Source organism: Pectinophora gossypiella, chromosome 19 (assembly GCF_024362695.1).
Source record: "Pectinophora gossypiella chromosome 19, ilPecGoss1.1, whole genome shotgun sequence".
NCBI lineage: Eukaryota > Metazoa > Arthropoda > Insecta > Lepidoptera > Gelechiidae > Pectinophora > Pectinophora gossypiella.
Window position 1 is genome coordinate 7,164,765 of NC_065422.1, and position 19,705 is coordinate 7,184,469.

The 19,705-nt window shown below is 37.9% G+C and overlaps 1 protein-coding gene across 3 annotated transcripts in view; it reads left to right on the plus strand.

Annotated features, from left to right (window-relative positions):
* LOC126375420 (protein kinase C and casein kinase substrate in neurons protein 1) overlaps positions 1 to 19,705 on the plus strand; it is a 125,222-nt gene that overhangs the window by 62,206 nt on the left and 43,311 nt on the right. For all 3 annotated transcript variants that reach the window (XM_050022335.1, XM_050022333.1, XM_050022334.1), the window contains exon 4: positions 5,299 to 5,447. In XM_050022335.1, coding sequence (XP_049878292.1) covers positions 5,299 to 5,447 — 149 coding nt within the window. The remainder of the gene's footprint in view (positions 1 to 5,298; positions 5,448 to 19,705) is intronic.

Here is a 19,705-nt window from a genome sequence, read left to right on the forward strand (position 1 = left end):
CGGCTCCGCAATAAACTAGTTAACGTTAGGGGAATTATTATGATTAAAATTAAGTAGTTATCTAGCGATGCCCTAATATCTTAAGACAAGGTGGCATTCTTTAAGTTGCTAAACATTTATTTCATATTCATAAACAACACATAGAAACTTATAAAGAGAAAATTTATATCGAAAAAGAAACTGACTTGGACGGGACAAAAGAAAGAATTTCGCATGGACAGGAGGACCCAGTGGTGTAATGGTTAAACGAAGGAAAATAATTACAGCGCCATCTACATTGTTTTTGGGGAACGCTGGAAAGTCCCTCATTGGGTTAGTAGTTATTGTAAATAAAGTATTTATGTTATTATGAAACACCTGTTGCATGGTTATTCTATTAAGACATCTCATCAACAGCCGTCACAGTCGCTCACAATCGCACAATGCTGCTCATTTCAAGCTCCAATACCTATCAATGCACTACAGATACGTACTACTGCGTAATACTCGTAATTGACTTGTTAAATCGACCACCATTAGGCTTGGAACTGACGTGTAAGCATTACAGGCCTTAAACACACTTTCACAGATCTCTGCTGGACAAAAAAAAAACAGCTGCTCAACTTAATATATAATAATATTTCTATGTTTACTAGGTCTATATTTATTTATTTATTTAATGAATCACGTACAGCTATGCACATTATAACATTTAGATAAGACATAATTAAGCAAAGTAAAACAGTACTAATGTGTGTAAGCAACTTACAAGTGAACACAACATTCGTCATAAAAAACAACACCTAGTCTGTTGAGACTAACTCCTCAACAGCTAAAATGTCTACTAATAACAGTCCTATATCATAATATATAATTATTGCACAAGTTGGTATAAAAGACAAAGAAACTATACTAATGTAACTATTTTTTAATGGAGATAGTGTTTTGTCAGCTTGCTCTTGAGAGCTCGCTGCGAATCGAAAAATATAAAAATACCACGTACCAATGTGAATACCCATGTGCAAACATACCACGACAGACCCAGGTGTGTGTGTGTGTATGTATGTGTGTGTGTGTGTGTGTGTGTGTTTACTAGGTGTGTTATTATTGTTAAAATGGGTTTGCATAAAGAAAGAACCTTTACGATCTTTGCTTTTACAGTATTATTAAATACTTATAGATATAATGTCTGCCGTAATGTTTTATGATGTAATAAAAAAATACGATCCTCTCGTAAAGACTTCTTTGCATTTTTTTAAACGTAGAATAGATACTCAACGCGATAGCTCTCGCGCTACGGCAAACACGCCGCGAATTATATCGAGGGCTTCGACCAATAGCCGTACGACGGCTATCTACGTAGATAGCATTCGCTGCGTTTATTGGTCGTAACCCTCCATATACTTCGCGCCGCGCCGTGCAGAGCCTGCAGGAAAAGTTTAAAGATCACATTATAAAATAACGAGATACCAATAGATAAGCGCAGTAGACTAATACATTAAATAATCACGCACAATTTCCCTTCATAGCGTGAGAAAATATAACTCGACGTTCATTAAGTCGATTCCAACTGTAATTGTACTTAATAAATAATAAAAAAATAAAAATGTTTTTATTAAAGGTAAAAACCCAATGATTACATTATAAATATAATTGTATAATACGAATTACTTAAAGGTACAATAGTACCTACCGTCTATAACACAAAAAAATAAACTAACACAAAATAAATGTGGTGCGATCATTTTTTATTTGATTCCCGATGTACTTTGATCCAGTACCGTATCATCGGGCTAGTCAAGTCTCGGCTAACAACTTTAAGCATGCTATTATCAGAGCAACGCAATCTGTCCCAAAATGAAGATATACGTGCCCTAACAATAGCAAAAAAGTCGGGCATTCTCGCCTCGGCAAACATGCTGGACGCGCTACAAAAGCGAGGAAGCTTCATAAGAATGCGATATGCGTCATTATACTTCTCTCGATTGCCCTAAAACATTGCACAAGTTCCTTCCAATCATTAGTGATCATAACTCACTGGGTCATTCAATCAATCATTTAGCCGAGTATTGATAGACAAGTAGATCTCAAAATGTTGTAAGCTATTTGGCTGACTAGTAGGTATTATTATCAATTCGATCCGAGTGCTGTGTAACTTTTAGTTTCGCGTTTGAGCATATCTCACCTGACGTTAAGTGATAATATTTAAAAGATCAATCAAAGACAGAGCACGCTTAATAAAAGCCTGTATAATTATTTACGACATCACATTAAAAACCTCAAAAATAACAGTATTTCTCCACTATTTAATGGATGTTATTATACATATAAACCTTCCTCTTGAATCACACTATCTATTAAAAAAAACCGCATCAAAAACCGTTGCGTAGTTTTAAAAATTTAAGCGTACAGAAAAAGCGACTTTGTTTTATACTATGTAGTGATAGGCAGGGAGTAGAGAGAGTGAGTGAGGTACTACGATAAAATACAATTATCATTAGTATTCTTCCTGCTAGAATAATTTCTCCAGGCTTCACTCCGCCGAAACACAATTTAAGTCGCTTTGAATGGAGCAGGGTTTTCCAAACTATAGGTATTCGCTGAGGATATCCCCAAAATATAGAATGGGCCGTTCCTTTAGAACGACACACCAACCGACCGAGCCAACGGCCGGTAACTAACTTTGTTTGTTATTTGAAAAGTATTGATAACGGTTAAATTTCCTAGAGGTGGGTCCCGAGTTTTTAAACTTGTATTAGGTGGGTCATGGTCCAGAGAACTATGCCCGGGAGCGTGGTAACCATCATCATCATCAGCCCATTAAAGTCCCCACTACTGGGGCACGGGCCTTCCATTTGGATGGATAGGGAGATCGGGCCTTAAACCACCACGCGGGCCCAGTGCGGATTGATGGTTATTATCGACTGCTAATGCAGCCGGGACCAACGGCTTAATGTGCCTTCCGAAGCACGGAAGAGCTCGAGATGAAAACTTTTTTTTTGTGGTCACCCATCCTATGACCGGCCTTTGCGAAAGTTGCTTAACTTCAACAATCGCAGACCGAGCGCGTTTACCACTGCGCCACCGAGCTCCTCACGTGGTAACCAATCAATTCTAATTTTGAAAATATTTAATGTAATCCCTACTAACATCTTGGGTCAATGGACGATGGAGTGATCAGCTGTCTATAGGCATGAGGTTATTATATAATATGCAGGTATATTCATATACAAATACACATACAGAATAATACTGGGAAGGACCCTCTTCGTATTTCTCCTATCAGTGTTTACTTTTCATTAAGACACGCGGGACCGATTTGCGCAACGCCTCCATGTTTGCGCAGTAGTCCACTAAGCAAACACAAAACATAGCTTTTGTTTAACACATTAGATGCCACGTTAATTTGACCAATATTTACTGTTCAAGCCATTTCACATATACATAGTAGACGATTTCATAGATATGTACACAAAATATTTTTTTGTTTTGAAAGGTACTTTTCGAAAAATACGGTTTTTTTTAAATGCGGTCACCGGTGGGCGCCGTGGCCCATAGATTGTAAATTCATTGCAATAGGCCACGCGGATCACAGTGCCGGTCATCTGTCTCTTTCGCACCTATTCGCTTAGCTCCGACCAAATGACTGCATACTCTTCACCACTTCGAAAGACGGTAAAATGGTACCGGAAACTGGCTTGTGAATTATTGCTCAATACGGCGATGGTAAACGCAATGGTTCTGTACAAAATGACAACCAAAAAAAATATTTCAGTTGTTCAATTCCGAAAATAAATTGTGAAACATTTCGTCGAAACCGGAACGGGAAGCGAAGCTCTCGTTGCAATTTCCCGCCCAAGACGTCTAAAGCACGAGCTGAAAACCAAAGATGGGCCAGCCCGCATAACACGTAGGTGGTGTCAAGGTTGTTATAAAGCCAATACGCAAAATTTGGGCAGGAAGATTGCAAAAAATAAACCAAAAAAAGTAACCACTTTTTGTCCTGACTGTCCTTTGAAGCCACATTATTGCTTGATGTGTTTCAACAAGAAACATCGCTACTTGTAGTTATTGCACTGATTTATTATTATTATTTTGTTACACGTATTTCGATTATAATGCATAGAAAAGAATATTGTATGTTAAATTTTTTTGTTCATTTCCAAAAAAAATGTTAGAAGATTACATTTTTTATTTCATTATTTTCAGTTAATTTTATAAGAGAATAAAGACTTTAATTAAAAGTATGATTATTTGACATTTTTGGTTTCTTATTTAATATAATTATAATAATAAATGTGACATACAAAAAAAACCAAAATTTTTCTTCTACTCACCATATTTTCGAACATAACTCAAAAACTTAGAAAAATAACTCGGAACCAAGCAGTAAGCAATGTTCCTGGGCGCCGCGCGGGTCATATTGCGTGTAAAAACGCAGTATACGCGTGACCGGCGACGCTTAGCGAACGTCCAAACATTGGTCTACCTTGCCGGTCACCGGTGACCCCCATGGCCTCATTGAAATCACATAGTGCCGGTCACCGGTGACCCCCATGGCATCTAATGTGTTAAACATATGAAGTAGCCAAGGCCTTGCGTTCCTTTATCTGCACTGTCTTATAGGCTTTATATAAATAGTACTTGTAATTTTATAATTAAACAAAGCCAAAAACATTTATTCACTTATTATCGTAACTTGTTGAAGGTATTTTTTTCATTATTTTTATTCTACAGTTGTAAATCGACTATATTTAAGTTACTAGCGACAGAAATGTAATATAACAAACCAGAAAATTGGGTGTTAGGTATGTCAAGGCGGATTATAGATAAAATGAAAATTGTAATAATACTCTACTATTAATATAATAAGATTCTGACGATCTTTCTTCTGGATTTAAGTATGAAAACTTACTTATAAACCTTTCACCATAGGCGATACTTAATTTTGCGTATTTTCCACCAAACACATAATAATTATGTTACAGGCATAATATGCCGACAACAGATGTAATAAATAAGTTAATTAATCTGATGAAAATGGAAATGATCCTGGAATTTATTTAAGAGGATAGAATAGATCGTACACATGCACCAATTCGTGTACGGGCCGAGTTGGATTTACCTCACCTCTCTCGCTGCGGCTCACTTTAGTCTGAATAGCCGTAAACCGTTAAAGTGTAAAAGAACACGCACGGATTGTCTATCTCGCTCGCAATTACGCGTTACGTGACACACGGTGAAAACGAGATTTTTGAATGAAGTGTCCGGGCTGTGGTAAGAGTAACTGCAAAATCTAATTATTTTATCTGTTTCCAGGCCCAGAATACGGCACAATGGAAGCGGCGTGGAAAGGCGGCATGGTGGAGGCTGAGAGACTATCAGACCTCCACCTGCAGATCCGCGACAGACTCGTCAATGACGTCATCGCGCAGATCAAGAACTGGCAGAAAGATACCTATCACAAGGTAAGATGTCGTACTTTGATTGACTAGACCAGGGTTAAACGCATACATTCGTAAGTCCATGTGTGGCCACTAATGTCCTTTCCAAAATAATGATCTTATTTCTTTCGATGACTGATTTGATTATGATATATCATATCCATCTTGATATTAATATATTGATAATTTGTGGCTCTGCCCATCCCAATCCCCTTATGTGAAAACTACGGGTGTAACTTTATGTATGTATGAGGTGGAAGATGTAACGACAGAAAAACTTCATGGATCTTGCTTTATTATTTCCTAACGGGCAATAAACTGATGTGTAATAAAATGAATTGTACTTTAGGCGCCACTACTATGTAATTGCGTCTGCCTGTAACATTTCCCTGTTTGTTTTATACAAACTTTCAGTGTTTTGAATTGCATTCTCTGGGTCCTATTTTTTTACTGATTAGTTCGCAATATAAAGGTGTTGACTCCAGTAGTTCCATCGGTGTGATTTTGCGAACGGTACATTTTGCGTTGAAAGGGAATTTAGTTCAAAAAAGAATCAGGGAAGGAAGGGAGGGAAGGGAATCAGTGTTGCCCTCTGGGTAAATTTTCACTGAACCCTGGCCTTTTTTAGTGAACTGTGGCACCCATATACCTCTATGTTTTCCAACTAAATTAATGTTAATGTGTGTATATTTTAATGTTGTAACTGTATATGTGTGTCGTAGGTTTTACCTAAATAAACTTTTTTATTATTAGTTATGACTACTTATACAGTTTCAAAATAGTGCTCCAGTTATTGACGATTGAATGAGCCGTTACATTATCTACATTAATTAGATTACTCTTATTAAGCCGTTTATTACCGTTTATTTAAAATTGGAAACTGTTTTGACCTACATAGTCGACTAACGTCCAAACCATTCATAGCGAATCGTAAACAACTCGAACAATTCAAATCAACCGCAGTGTGACGCAAATGTCATGTCACAGCGATCACCATGAGAGAGCTACAGACTACTTCCAATAGATATCCCATTAAACATAACATAAACTGCCTATATACGTCCCACTGCTGGGCACAGGCTTCCCCTCAATCAACCGGAGGGGGTATGGAGCATACTCCACCACGCTGCTCCACTGCGGGTTGGTGGAGGTGTTTTTATGGCTAATAGCCGGGACCGACGGCTTAACGTGCCCTCCGAAGCACGGAATCATCTTACTTTTTCGGACAATCAGGTGATTCAAGCCTGGAAAGTCCTTAGCAAACAAAGGACAGTCTCACAAAGTGAATTCGACTATGTCCCCATCGGGAATGGCACCCGGACCTCCAGATCGTGAGCCTAACGCTCTAACCACTAGACCACGGAAGTTGTTATATACGGAGGTTGTCAGATATCATATAATAAATACTTAAAGTCGTTCTAAAAACGATTTATATTTGTACAAAGGCATAGACGTGCACATCGACTAGTCGTCTCGTATGTATTTAGTCATCAATCTTCATAGCCCGTTTTTCACCTTATGCTAGTTCGTACGCGCCTATTTCAATCAATCAATCAATAATATTTTATTGCACAACGACATATACACAGGACATAAACATACGAATAAAAATAGGCACAATAGGCGGCCTTATTGCCTATTTCTTACTAGGTACTTACCTAAGTAGGTATGGAGTAAAATCTGCAATAAAGAACGGTCCTGTGTGAAGCTCATCCTCTGATCTGCAACCCCGCTAGAGTCGATTAATTCTTTCAAATATTTTTCCTCTCAGACGACGCCCTGAGCCGAGGTTCGCGCCCAACTGGGCACCCTCAGGCCTGTTGTCTTAAACGTTGTACCGGGTGAGAGCCTTCAGCGCTCCCCATTTGTCCGGCCAAGTAGTTAATGCCATCTGCGGCAAATCTACAATAAGTCACGTCAAAAAAAAAATCTGATCTGCAACGTTGTAGCTCCCGTCTCTAGCCCGTGATACGGTGTCTATATAGGGTATTCTGTGGCTAGGGTTATGCATAAGTCTTATTGTAACACGCATATGACGCGGCATAGTTTTGGCATACCGCCAACGTATGCCGCTGACATCTGTGATATTATAACGCTCAGGCTGTCCGCACTTAGCATAATATTCTAGCTTGTACTTTATGTACGATAAGGGTGGACGGATACTCCCGATCTGCTTCTAACATACATACCTAATATTTATCGACTATAGACATAGAAGAAGGAATAATACTACGTGCTATAGATAAACAGTCCATCGGGTGTTTCAAGTAAAAACACGATAAACGAGTAGGTTCTGTGTATTTGCCGATGTACCCGGTTTAAACCCTGTTGCGTGAATGGTACATTCATATTATTGACACCATTTTTAATTCAATTATGAAGTTGCTGCGGTTACTATAAATTTTCCTTTTAATAGGTCTTATTTTACTGTGTGAAAATACCTACTTTCCTACAAAGTCACGACTTCATTTCACTCTATAGATAACACTCTATAGAAAAACTGTCTGAGAATTTAGTTTTCTTTCAGTATTCTATTTAGATCGACTTCTTGACCCGATGTTCTATCGATTCACGTCCGAGAACACGTATTGACTAAATAAATTATAAGCATGTCAAAACTAGGAGAACAGAACAACTAAGTTGGAACTGTTTGCAGGAATATGGAGAAACATCATCGTGGCTATACATTTTTTATATTCGCGGTCCAGTGGTTGAGCGTTGGGCTCTCGATCCGTAGGTTCCCGGTTCGTATCCCGGTCGGGACAAATGACACAAAAATCACTTTGTGATCTCTAGTTTGGTTAGGATGGCAGGCTGAACATCTGATTGTCTAAAAAGTAAGAAGATCCGTTCTTCCAAAGGAAGGTTAAGCCGTTGGTTCCGGTTACTACTTACTGATGTAAGTAAGTAGTTGTTACGTGAGCTATGTCTGGAGCCTTTGGCGGCTCAATAATAACCCTGACACCAGAAGAAGAAGAATTATTACCATATGATCACTCATATGATTACTCACTCATGTCTTGTTTGATTTTAACTAATACGAGGTGATATTGATTAGGTAAACATTACGTGTCGCCAAAACTATGAACTTTTCCTTTTACTTTCGCCAAAATGATTTAAATAATGCGTTGTCTCTCTAAACAATTACTACAGAAGCAAATGTAAACAGTTCTCCTTGTTGAATATAAACCGATAGAAATCTCCTTTCTAAGCTATTGTTTTAAGTTAAATCACTATGTTACTGAGCTGAATTCAATCTGCATTATATTGGGATTTATACAATTTGCATAGTCAAGCCCATTCCATGTTTACCAATGCGGGAGATAGTTCGTATATATTTTGTGAAAGTGCAATGGTAGTAAACTTATGTGATTTCGTATTGACAATGTGAATTGGTACTTAAACTCCCGCCTGCAGATGAAGATGCTCATAGCCACTTTTAGGCCTTGACGTCCAAAGGTAATGTTGCCCTTCGATAGGCCACTATTGATATTATCGATAGCTCATTTAGATCAATATTATCGTTACACAGTAATACTATCGGTAGTATAGCTTCTGGCTATTGCAAGGACTATAGATTCTATCGATAGTATGGCTTCTGATGGTGTCGATAGTATTGTTTCTGACTAATAGGGACTATCGATAGTGTTGCTTCTTACTATTGCCAGGACTATCGATACTATCGATAGTATTGCTTCTGACTATTGTAAGGACTATCGCTAGTAGGTATTGTTTCTGACTAATGGGGACTATGTATTGCTTCTGACTATTGCCAGGACTATCGATACTATAGATATACAGCATCAAATATCGATATTATCAAACACACGTTGTATATGATTTTCAAGGTCAATATAGTTCATGAATCAGTATTCATCAACACGGTAGTTCGGATTCCGATTTACAGAGTTTAGAATAGATAAGAGAAAAAACAGCATATTAGTATTTTTCTAAGCTATTGTAATGACGCAAGTTTTAATCCCAAACTACATATATATAAGACGGCATATAAACTCGTAGGTAAAAACTAAGATGCACCCAGTGAGATACACAATATGTAGCCAATATGCATTGATTACTATTCAGTTTGCAGCATTGGTATTGAATTATAATAACAATGTTGGTAGAATTTATGGTGTGTGAGCTAAGTGCTTGCTATGCGGCCGCTATAACAAGGACTTCAGCGGCCATCTTGGAATTACATACTTAGATGTTTTTTAAAGAATTTTCACGGGACCTCCTTGGCGTCTGCCGACGACATTTTTCCAGGCCCGGATAAAAAAATGATAACCATTGAAATCCTTCGCCCAGCAGCACTATACTCGCTAGCTAGATTATTGTAGGTCACATAAGCTATGGTTTATAGTCCATACAGCATTCTATTTACGTAACCAGACGAGTTGGCAGGTCCGATTTTTTTCAGAACCGACTGTCTGCCTGACCTTCCGACTATGAAGGGAATAAGCTCTCGTCTTCTTCTGCGTATTAGTAGAGAGTAGATGTCTAGTCTATTTACAGAGGGCCGTGCCTCTCCTCATTCAACGAAAGGTTGCAAAAAATTAACTTATCACGACGTGATAAATGATAATACTAAAAGAATCACCGTACATGTCATAGTTCTTCTTATATTAGTTGTGTGGTAAATATTAACGATGACTATAAAGTTAGGTGTTAACTGCATAGGTGCCAAGGAAACGACTAGGTATTAATATTTAAAAGATGGTGACTAAGACTCTTTGTACATAAAAATGTACGTGGAGTGATGAATAGTAGATATTCTCACTTGTGGTAAAGTGTCAGAAAGATGTTAACAAACTAATATATAAACATCTTATATACGTCCAATCCTTGTGCTAAATGATTTAAGCGTGGCTCACAGGCTAAATTCTGTTATGTTCTTTTCTACCTTTTCTTCTTCTTTCGATGCCGTACATACTTTATCCACAATCTCACGAAATAGAGATCTTGCGCTCAATCCGTACCACTCACGAAGATTCTGCTAAGATGTCTTTGGTCTGCCTATATCTTCGATTAGCGACAGAAAATTAGCTCCGTTCTGGACATTCAAATTCCTACCACTTCTTGTCTGACAACAAGAAAGAAGAAAGAAAAACTTTTATTTTAGAAATAAGTACACACAATAGAAAAATGAACAAAATGAAGAATTTAAACCTTATCTGTAAAAAGGGACGTCAGCTCAGCAAGATGTTGTGACACTCCGACATTGAGGGAGTGCCACAACGCTGATTTTTAGCTGAACCCCAAAAAATATTAAAATATTAACAACACCACTACACTTTAGTGGCATATTCTATTTTCAAAATTTTACTAGCTGGAACTTTATCTGGCTAGTATGCAACCGTGGAGTGAAGTGCCTAGTCTACTCTCACTGGTTATACGTACTTATAACACGTCACAGGAGGCTCCTATCCTCCCAAGTTAATTAAGTAATAAATCTACAGGATATAACTCCAATAATATTATAATTATAACAAATGGCGAGTGTCACTGCAATGGCGGCCTACTTAAACGAAGATGATTCACGGCGGCCATTGTTCTCCAGACAATCGGCTGACGTCGGGTAACGAGGAGTGGGTAAAATTATCATTGTACCCGCTTTACTGAGCTACTTGGTGTATTGTACCTGCAGTGCAGCGAAATGCATCGACCTTGGAGTAACGCCATCAGCCCTTTCGACACAGCAACCGCGCGAATTATACCGAGGGCTTCGACCAATAGACGCAGCGAATGCTATCTACGTAGATAAACCTCTTACAGCTATTGGTCGAAGTCCTCGATACAATTCACGCCGCGGTTGCTGTGCCGCGGGGGCACGAGTGATTGTAATGCGAAGAATTTTGTTTGGTATATTTATTTGTTTCGTAGTAGGTAATAGATATTAATATAAACTTAATAATATGTCGGGATATTCCAAATTTCTCTGTCTCTTATCCAAAATATATGAAATCAAACTTACTTTCACTTACACAAACTATCTTCCAACCGCTCAACACACCAGGAATCAGCCATAAAAAATAGTTGGATACGGGACGGTTCAACAACAACTATTATATAAATGTTGATATTACTCAAACATTTCCTAAAAGGCATATGGTGAAGTGCATGATGATAGAATAATCTATCGCCCATATGTATAGATTGATAGTTATATAATCTTGAAATAGACCTATTACCATTTTATTTTGGTCAAACTGATTTTGCAACCCCACACTGAATTTCCATCATTCATCAAAGTATTTCGGGACATTTCATCGAATCTGTCGGCTTAACCCACGTCCGTGTCGCAAGCATATGTTCACGTAATTTACGATGTAACCCTAAAATGGAGGTTTAATTATGTATCCCTTTTACAGCAATCTAAACATGTTACGTCATAGGAGTAAATTTTAATTAATTTTAATCTCACATTGGTTACGATTCCAATAAACACCTAATTTAATTCCAACGTTATACGTCATTCTTAAACGGGAATCGCTGATGTGGGACGAAAAGCCGCCAAACTCAAATAGGATTGGGCCGGACATGTTTGTCGCATGCACCCTGAGCGGTGGGCACGGATCGTCACGCATTGGGTGCCTCATGACGGGTACAGGCGTCGTAGTAGACCTCGAAAGAGATGGCGTGACGACTTGGACGCTTGCCGGAGGGACTGGCCGGAGTACGCACAGTTCCGCGAAAAATGGAAAGAGAAAGGGGAGGCATTTGCCCAGCAGAGGGATCTTGTAGGCTAGATTAGATTAGACGTCATCACGTTATACGTATTGTTTTCATATCCGACTATTACACAAAACTGAAACATTGGAAGGTTCATCATACATATTCATCTTATTACGTCTGTTTTTGATTACTTGTGAATTTGCCCACCAAATTAGGGATTTCAGGCGTGAATTTGCGTTTGTATAAAATATTGTAAGAGCTGCTCTTTCCGTCTGAACATATTTTACAAAGGTGTCATGATTGTTACGTCGTGTCTGTCACTTCAGCGAATGAAATTAATTAACTTAAAAAGACAATTTATGATTACAAAGGAAAATAAGAGAGAATGAAATGCTGACGGGAAAGACGACATCTTGGATCTGCCGAAAAAAGTTTTGAGGTACGGTCACGAGCATTAATATGTACACTTTACTACCACTAGGTACACTTTGCTACTTTTTACTACACTTTGGTACCATGTCACATTAACTTTTTTGACAAATTGAACTGTAAGTCTCAGTAATGTCATATATGTTAGTGCGACAGAGTCCTAAAGTGGGTACATTATAATGCTCATGACTTTACCTACATAGTTATATCATACATTAGGTCTTCGTAGGTAAATTCTACCTTCGTCAAAACACGTGTAGTTATTAAGGGCGGTTTTTTTTAACCTGCTTTCCTGTAATTGATTGAGCCGGCTTATGAATTGGGTGTTTTAAAGAGGATTTCCGTCCCTCTGTCAGGCTATTGCGGCCTCTAATTGTCTTTAACTTGATACAATTAGTTAACACCCCACTTATACGTAATTCTGGATAATCATAAGGTAAACGTAGTGTGCGAGTTTGTCTTCTGTAGATTAGAATATATGTTTAATTGTAGTAAAAAAAAGGTAAAGTCGGTTTCGGTTGAAACAGCCTATGATCGTCGATTTTATTAATAACTTTAAACATAGAATTGCAGTGCTCAACATTTCATCATAGATTAGGGATGAGCAGTTCCAGACTATAAAAGTCGCGTTCTTCTATGTTTTGTACCTTTCATTTTTAAACCAAAACAAAATCCGCAAATGTAGGACAACACTGTACAATCATTCACAGATAAATAATCTCATCTCTGATGTTATTTATAATACGCGACAGCGTCTTACCTAAATGTTTACCAACGAGATAGGCAGCTGTGAAACTAACCGCACCCAAGGTGTTAATGACAGAGCACGGAACCTTACTCTCAGTCTATTACAGACGGCTTATAGAATCACCGTGCCTGATGGCATTGGCTGGTAGAACTTTGACTTCATAAATATGTGTACTTGTATTAATTTCCTTTTCTGTTTTTCGTGTTTTATCATCCAATTACTGACCTCGTCAACCCTAGGGTATTTATAGGGCGTTTGCCCCTGCCATGGCCGAAGTTACGACTTCGTTCTTCGTTCAGCAAATAGTAACTAGGAGCAACGGATTATCGAGCCTTCCGAAGCATGGAATGGTCTTGGTATAGCTCGCACGCAGACTAGGAATACGTATTCCTCAAAATGTGGTTCTACCCGCTTAATGCTGTTCATGCGAAATCAGTCTTGCCGAAACGTTAATCATCACGAAATTCTCCTCTTCTAGCCATCAAGCGTAATATGTTTCCGTGATCTGCGGTGATAATCATAGTTGACGGTGGTGGTGGCGCATAATAGAGAAAGTTTGTGGTGTAGACGACTTTGTTGACAAAATCTTGTCACTGAGCCGCGTCCGAAATAGATTTATCTACTGCGCGACATTCACTAAGCTTTAATTATGTATTCTCAAATACAAAGGAACGTTATTAACATGAAATGTTATATGGTAATTTAACATTATGGAAAAAAACATTTTTGCCTATATATATCTATACAACTTGTCCAGCAAAAACACGTATACAAAAATGAATATGTGGCTAGATACATATATTCTTTTTGCAACGGATGAATTCCGTTTTCCCCTGAGTACCTTCCATTTGGCGTCGCCAATAAAGTAAACCTTATTCTGCGCGAGCGAACGTTTCGCAGATCTCCATGGAGACCTTATATCGTGAAATGTCTGCAAAAAAAAGTCAGTAATGTCAGTAATATAAACTTTACACTGCTGAAAAGAAAAGAGAGACTTTAATTGTATCACGAAAGGAAATAAACAGTAATGTGGTTTATACTTTCTTAAATTTTCAAATCTGTATATTTAACCTTTTTAATACACATAATGTACTAATTAATTTCTCCCATCTACACGTGGGATAAGTAGAGAAAGAGTATCTTTAATATCAGGGCGTCTAAAAAGACCATATTGAAGCAATTCATCTTAAAAAGCATTATTACTATTTTCACATTGCGCACTTAGCATTATTACTATTTCAATGCGCAAATGTCAAATTGCAATTACTGCTTTTTTATATGAATTGCTTCAATGTGGCCTGTAATGACCCTGTGAACTGTTATTGGTATTGATTAAGAACTTTCTTAAATGGAAACACAAACTTACGCCTATTGCCAAACCACAAGTTTTCAGAAGTTGAGCCTGCACATACAGGGTGTTAGTGACAGCGTAACGAATACTGAGGGGAATGATTCAGACCATGATTCTGAGTAAATATCCAGTGGAATAGGATTTTTAAATTATTTTCCGTTCCATACTTTTGCGACAGAAAATTCCACTTGATATCAACTCAGAATCAGGGCTCATCTTATCGAAAATCACTCAAATCTTATTAGAAAATCATCCCTCAAAGTTTTCGTTACGTTGTCACTAACAACCTGTACTTTTGAATACATCGTTCTTGTTTTGTCATATTTTCTTATTACTATGTAGTTATTAGCAAATAACTCTTTCGTCAATTAAACTCGGAGGAAATTGCTATACTAATTAATTGGCATCGTTCACGTTGTTTTACGATCACTTTTACAATTGGGCGGTTTACACTTGCTGTTCGTATGCGATGCTTACAAGGTTTAATGGATATGAAAATATAATGGACATTGGATACCTTCTAGACTCTTTCTGTATTTTCTTTCTGACGTTCTTAGATTGTTCTTCTTTTCACGTGTAGGTGAAAACAATGACCGACCTCATCAAACCTGGTGTCAGGGTGAAAGGCTTGATTACGAGTAGATTATGATTTTGATGTAGTCGTTACATGGGCCATGTCAAGGGCCTTTGGCGGCTCAATAATAACCCTAACACCACCATAAGAAGAAAATGATTAATAATACTTTTCTAAAAAAGTAAAAATAAAATCACTGCGGTACTATGGTTCACCGGCTTGCTTCTCAAACTGGAAGCGCCGGTTTGAACCCCGGTACTGGACTTGCATAGTTGGCTGGACCATTATTGAAGGCGATACGGCTCACCACCTATCACGTTGGTCTAACAGAAAGCTCAGTGAGTTGTGGGTACTTAGCTCATCTTGCGATGGATGTACTTCTGACTACCCCAATAGAGATACAGGCGTTAGCTTATGTTAAAGTGTTTATACTTATTAAAAAGGGGTGCTTAGAGCCACATATCAGCAGAAGACCTACAGCCACATCCGGTATTGGAGTCTTATGATGGTTACGATTAACTCTATGGTAGCAGATATCTCTATCGTCTTTGAGTAGGTAAAGGATTTGTGTTTTTTATAGCACTCACCCGTTACTAATGCTTGGCGTGCGTAATAGAAGGCGCCGGTGTCGACGATATAGATCGAAAAATTTCGCGTGGACAGGATGAGGATGTAATGGTTAACATGCTCGTCACGGCCTGACATAAGCTGCGGGTTCAAGTCCCGTCCACACCCAAGTATACCAGACCATACCCCTCTGTACGGTCACGAGCATTAATATGTATACACTTTGGTACCATGTCACATTAACTTTTTTGACAAATTGAACTGTAAGTCTCACTAAATGCCAAATATGTTAGTGCGACAGAGTCCTAAAGTGGGTACATTATATTGCTCATGACTGTACCAGTCAAGTCTTTGTTTTGGCGTAATTTATTGTAAGATTTGCCGCATAAGTCATTAACTACTTGGCCGGAACCAGTCTGTCAGTCGAATATAAAATTGAACATATAATCACCTTTGTAACATTCTATGTACTCTTGTAAATTTTTTCACGGACAAATGTGAAGAAAGTTAAAAGGTGTATTTTCTCTTTAGTCGGAAACGGTTGGCGGCATGCCAAACTCTTCAAGTGCTGATAACCTCAGTGCAGAATACATCGCTCGGGAATAACAAGACGAGAATTTAACATTCTGGATACTCTATTTCGATATCCTGTATGTGATCGAGTAATAATAATTGTAGATGATGGTCTGGTAATTTATCTCTTCTATAAATGACAGAAGCCGATGTAGCCCAGTTGGTAGAACGCTTGCCTCTCACTTTGAGGTCGTAGTTTCGAATCCAGCACAGGCCTAAACCAATGATTGCCGAATTTATTAAATAATAAAGGTTTTTGTTTTCTTTCAAAAAATATTTTATTTGAATTAACCTCACTATCACAAACAAGCAGTTTTCATCGTTTTCAGTCATACTTTTTATTTTTTTTTATGAACTAGACGAGACCCCTTAATTTTCGGGTCGCAAATTCGAGATAATGCGGGATTGTTTTTTTTTAATTCGAGATCCCGCGGTATTGGTTCCGCGGGATCTCGAATTTGCGAAATCAAGTCGGGATCGCATTCCCTAGTCAGTGCAGCGATTATAAACCATGCAAGCATTTCTCCACCAGACCTCCTCACCTCCATTAAGCAGTCAGACACGTTTCTATTTAAGAATTGATAACATCACAGCGCGTACGCAATGCGCCTTTCCGCGTATTTGCGCGTCGTTATCGCATATTACGCACTATTATACGTGTGTGTTGTGCATTCTACAAATTAAAACTATACATTTCAAGCGAATTATTTTTAGCTGCCTTATTGCACTTTATCAGTGATTGAAAACCTGACATAGATTATTAGTAATATTTTCTAGAATAGATAAGTTACCTACTCGAAGAGTTTTGCTGGATGACTCATAAATAAATAATAAAATCAAATTAATCTTGTAATCAAATTAAGTCTTGTCGCCAGACTTCGACTGCGATAAAATTGTTAATTGTGCATTTTGATTATAAATGTTGTCGCCGAACGAAGTAAATACTCCTTTGGCTGAAACTCTATGGTTTAAAAAAGAAACATAATGGCGGACATTTTTAAGAAGACAAGAAAAGTTGACAATTGACTTGAATTGATTGATTGAATTGCGCGCGAAAAGGATTGGTCATGGTCGAACTAATTTAATTATATTAGTCGTATTAAATAAATACTGGTAACTGGTAGATAATCGAAACAAATGTAAGTGTATAATGAATGTTGAATGTCAATATAAATGTGTACGAACTAATATGGAATTTCGTTAATATAAAATTTCAATAAAACTTGCCAAAGAATGTCGACTTTTGGCTATAAATATAAACTTAAGTAATTCCGATAACAACTTTATAATTGTGTCATTGCTAAATACACATGCATGCTTGATAAGAAGTGATAATAAATGTAGGTAATAATTATTTACCTATCGACTGATATAATTTATAAAGAAATAGGACAATCACGACAGACGTGTGTTGTGTTTATCTACAAGTCACGTGTTCTCATTTTGAATGTACAGTAAGTGCATGCATCAATGAGGATAAAAACTAGAAGCTCAAATGTAGGCGGCAGCACTGTCGAGTGTTCCTAAATTTTGACAGTTCACCATACTGTCCAGCTAAAATTCGTGATAAATTGCTAATGGAGTGTATCCCGTCTGAAGAATGAGTTACGAAAACGAAAAGCGGCCAGTTGGAAAAAGGCAGTTTTGATTGAAAATATGTTTTTCTAAGTTTTCTTCTTTCCAATCTTTAGGGAATAAATATATAACACTGATTTTGCAGTTAAACGCTGCGCAAAGGGTTATAGTTTAAAAATATAACCAAAACAATATTTTTCTTTTCTCAAATTGTATGGGGAACTATCAAAATTTAAGAACACCTGATGGGAGAAATAAGTAGTTTTTATCCTCATTGCTAATTATACTGAGCTTTTTTGACATGATAACCTGTTACTCTGTGGTTAATCACAACCATGTTAGTACTTCAATGCCAAGTGTTGTACCAAACTGTCTTCTAATGGGCTATGCCACTGCCCACATCTACTTAAGTATCATCATAAACCTCTTCCGGCAACTGCGAGGCATTTTCGATCGTGACTGTATAGTTCGAGCGACAAAGGCTGGACGCTCAGCTGGAAAAAGTTGCGGTAGAGGGAATTCTCCAAAACAGAACCAGGCATCGTCTTGTACTTTGCTCCTCTTTTACGCATTTACGCCACTCATCCCTGTTCTCGGCGAGTGTCTCTCAGCCATTATGGTAAATTTGAATCATGTTTAGCGTAATCATAGTGTATAGCTAGATGGATGGTCGTCTCCCCAAATCGTACCAAAGACTGTGTCGGTATGGCGAGCACCGTCGATAGGCAAACGCTTCCGACTGGCATTTAGCGTAGCAATGGTCGCAACACTTCTTTTTGCATTCGCCATTTCACTTACTATTTATCTAATAAGTATCTTACCTTAAGAAAATATTTCACATTTCAATAATAACGTTTGATATCGATTCGTATAATTCTGGAGTTCATTGAAGATAACCAAGTAATACTAGTCCCTTCTAATTCGGGTAAGGTCGTCTCACGCTTGACTTCCCAACCCGACCCAATGTTGGTAAATGGGCCAACTAATCCTAAACTTAGTGATGCTCTCATATAAACTTAGATGGCACATTTAACTTCTTTGTGAATGTAATAGCTTCTTTATGAACTTGGCGGAACGTTTTGAAGAACACTATTTGTATCTGTTATTATTTACCTACTGAAATAACTTCTTTAGAGCAGATTCAATAGTTGAACAATGGGGTATGTAATGGGATTTAGGCTTTAAGAATTTCAATGAAATATGTGACAGATCGCAGCGGAGGGGTAGGCAGAGGGAGAGAGAGAGAGGGGTATAGTCATGCATTCTGCGCCAGCTACTAGTCTACTACCATGAAATAAATACTTAAATTATTTTTTTCTTTTCTTGTTCCTTGTTTTGTATGTGACCGTTGTTCCATCAACCAACACGCAGTAGAGCAGCATGATGGAGTACGCTTCGTACCGTCTCCGTACCGAGCCGTATAATATGATCCTCACCATCCCCATAGCATTATCCCGTTTCTCACAGGGTCCGCTTACCTAACCTGAAGATTTGGCAGGTCCGGTTTTTTACAGAAGCGACTGCCTGTCTGACCAACCAACCCGCGAAGGGAAAACCAGCCCAATACAGGTTAGGTCACATACCCCTGAAAACATGCGTGTATTTCTGTGGAGCGTGGGTTTCCTCACGATATTTTCCTTCACCCCTGAGCACGTGATTATCATTCATGATCAAAAAAAACATTTATGTACTTATATGATCCTATTTTCTTTATTTAGGTATCATGAAAATTTTCAGAATAAGTTCCATCAATTATGAAAAAAAACATAAATTAACATAATATATTT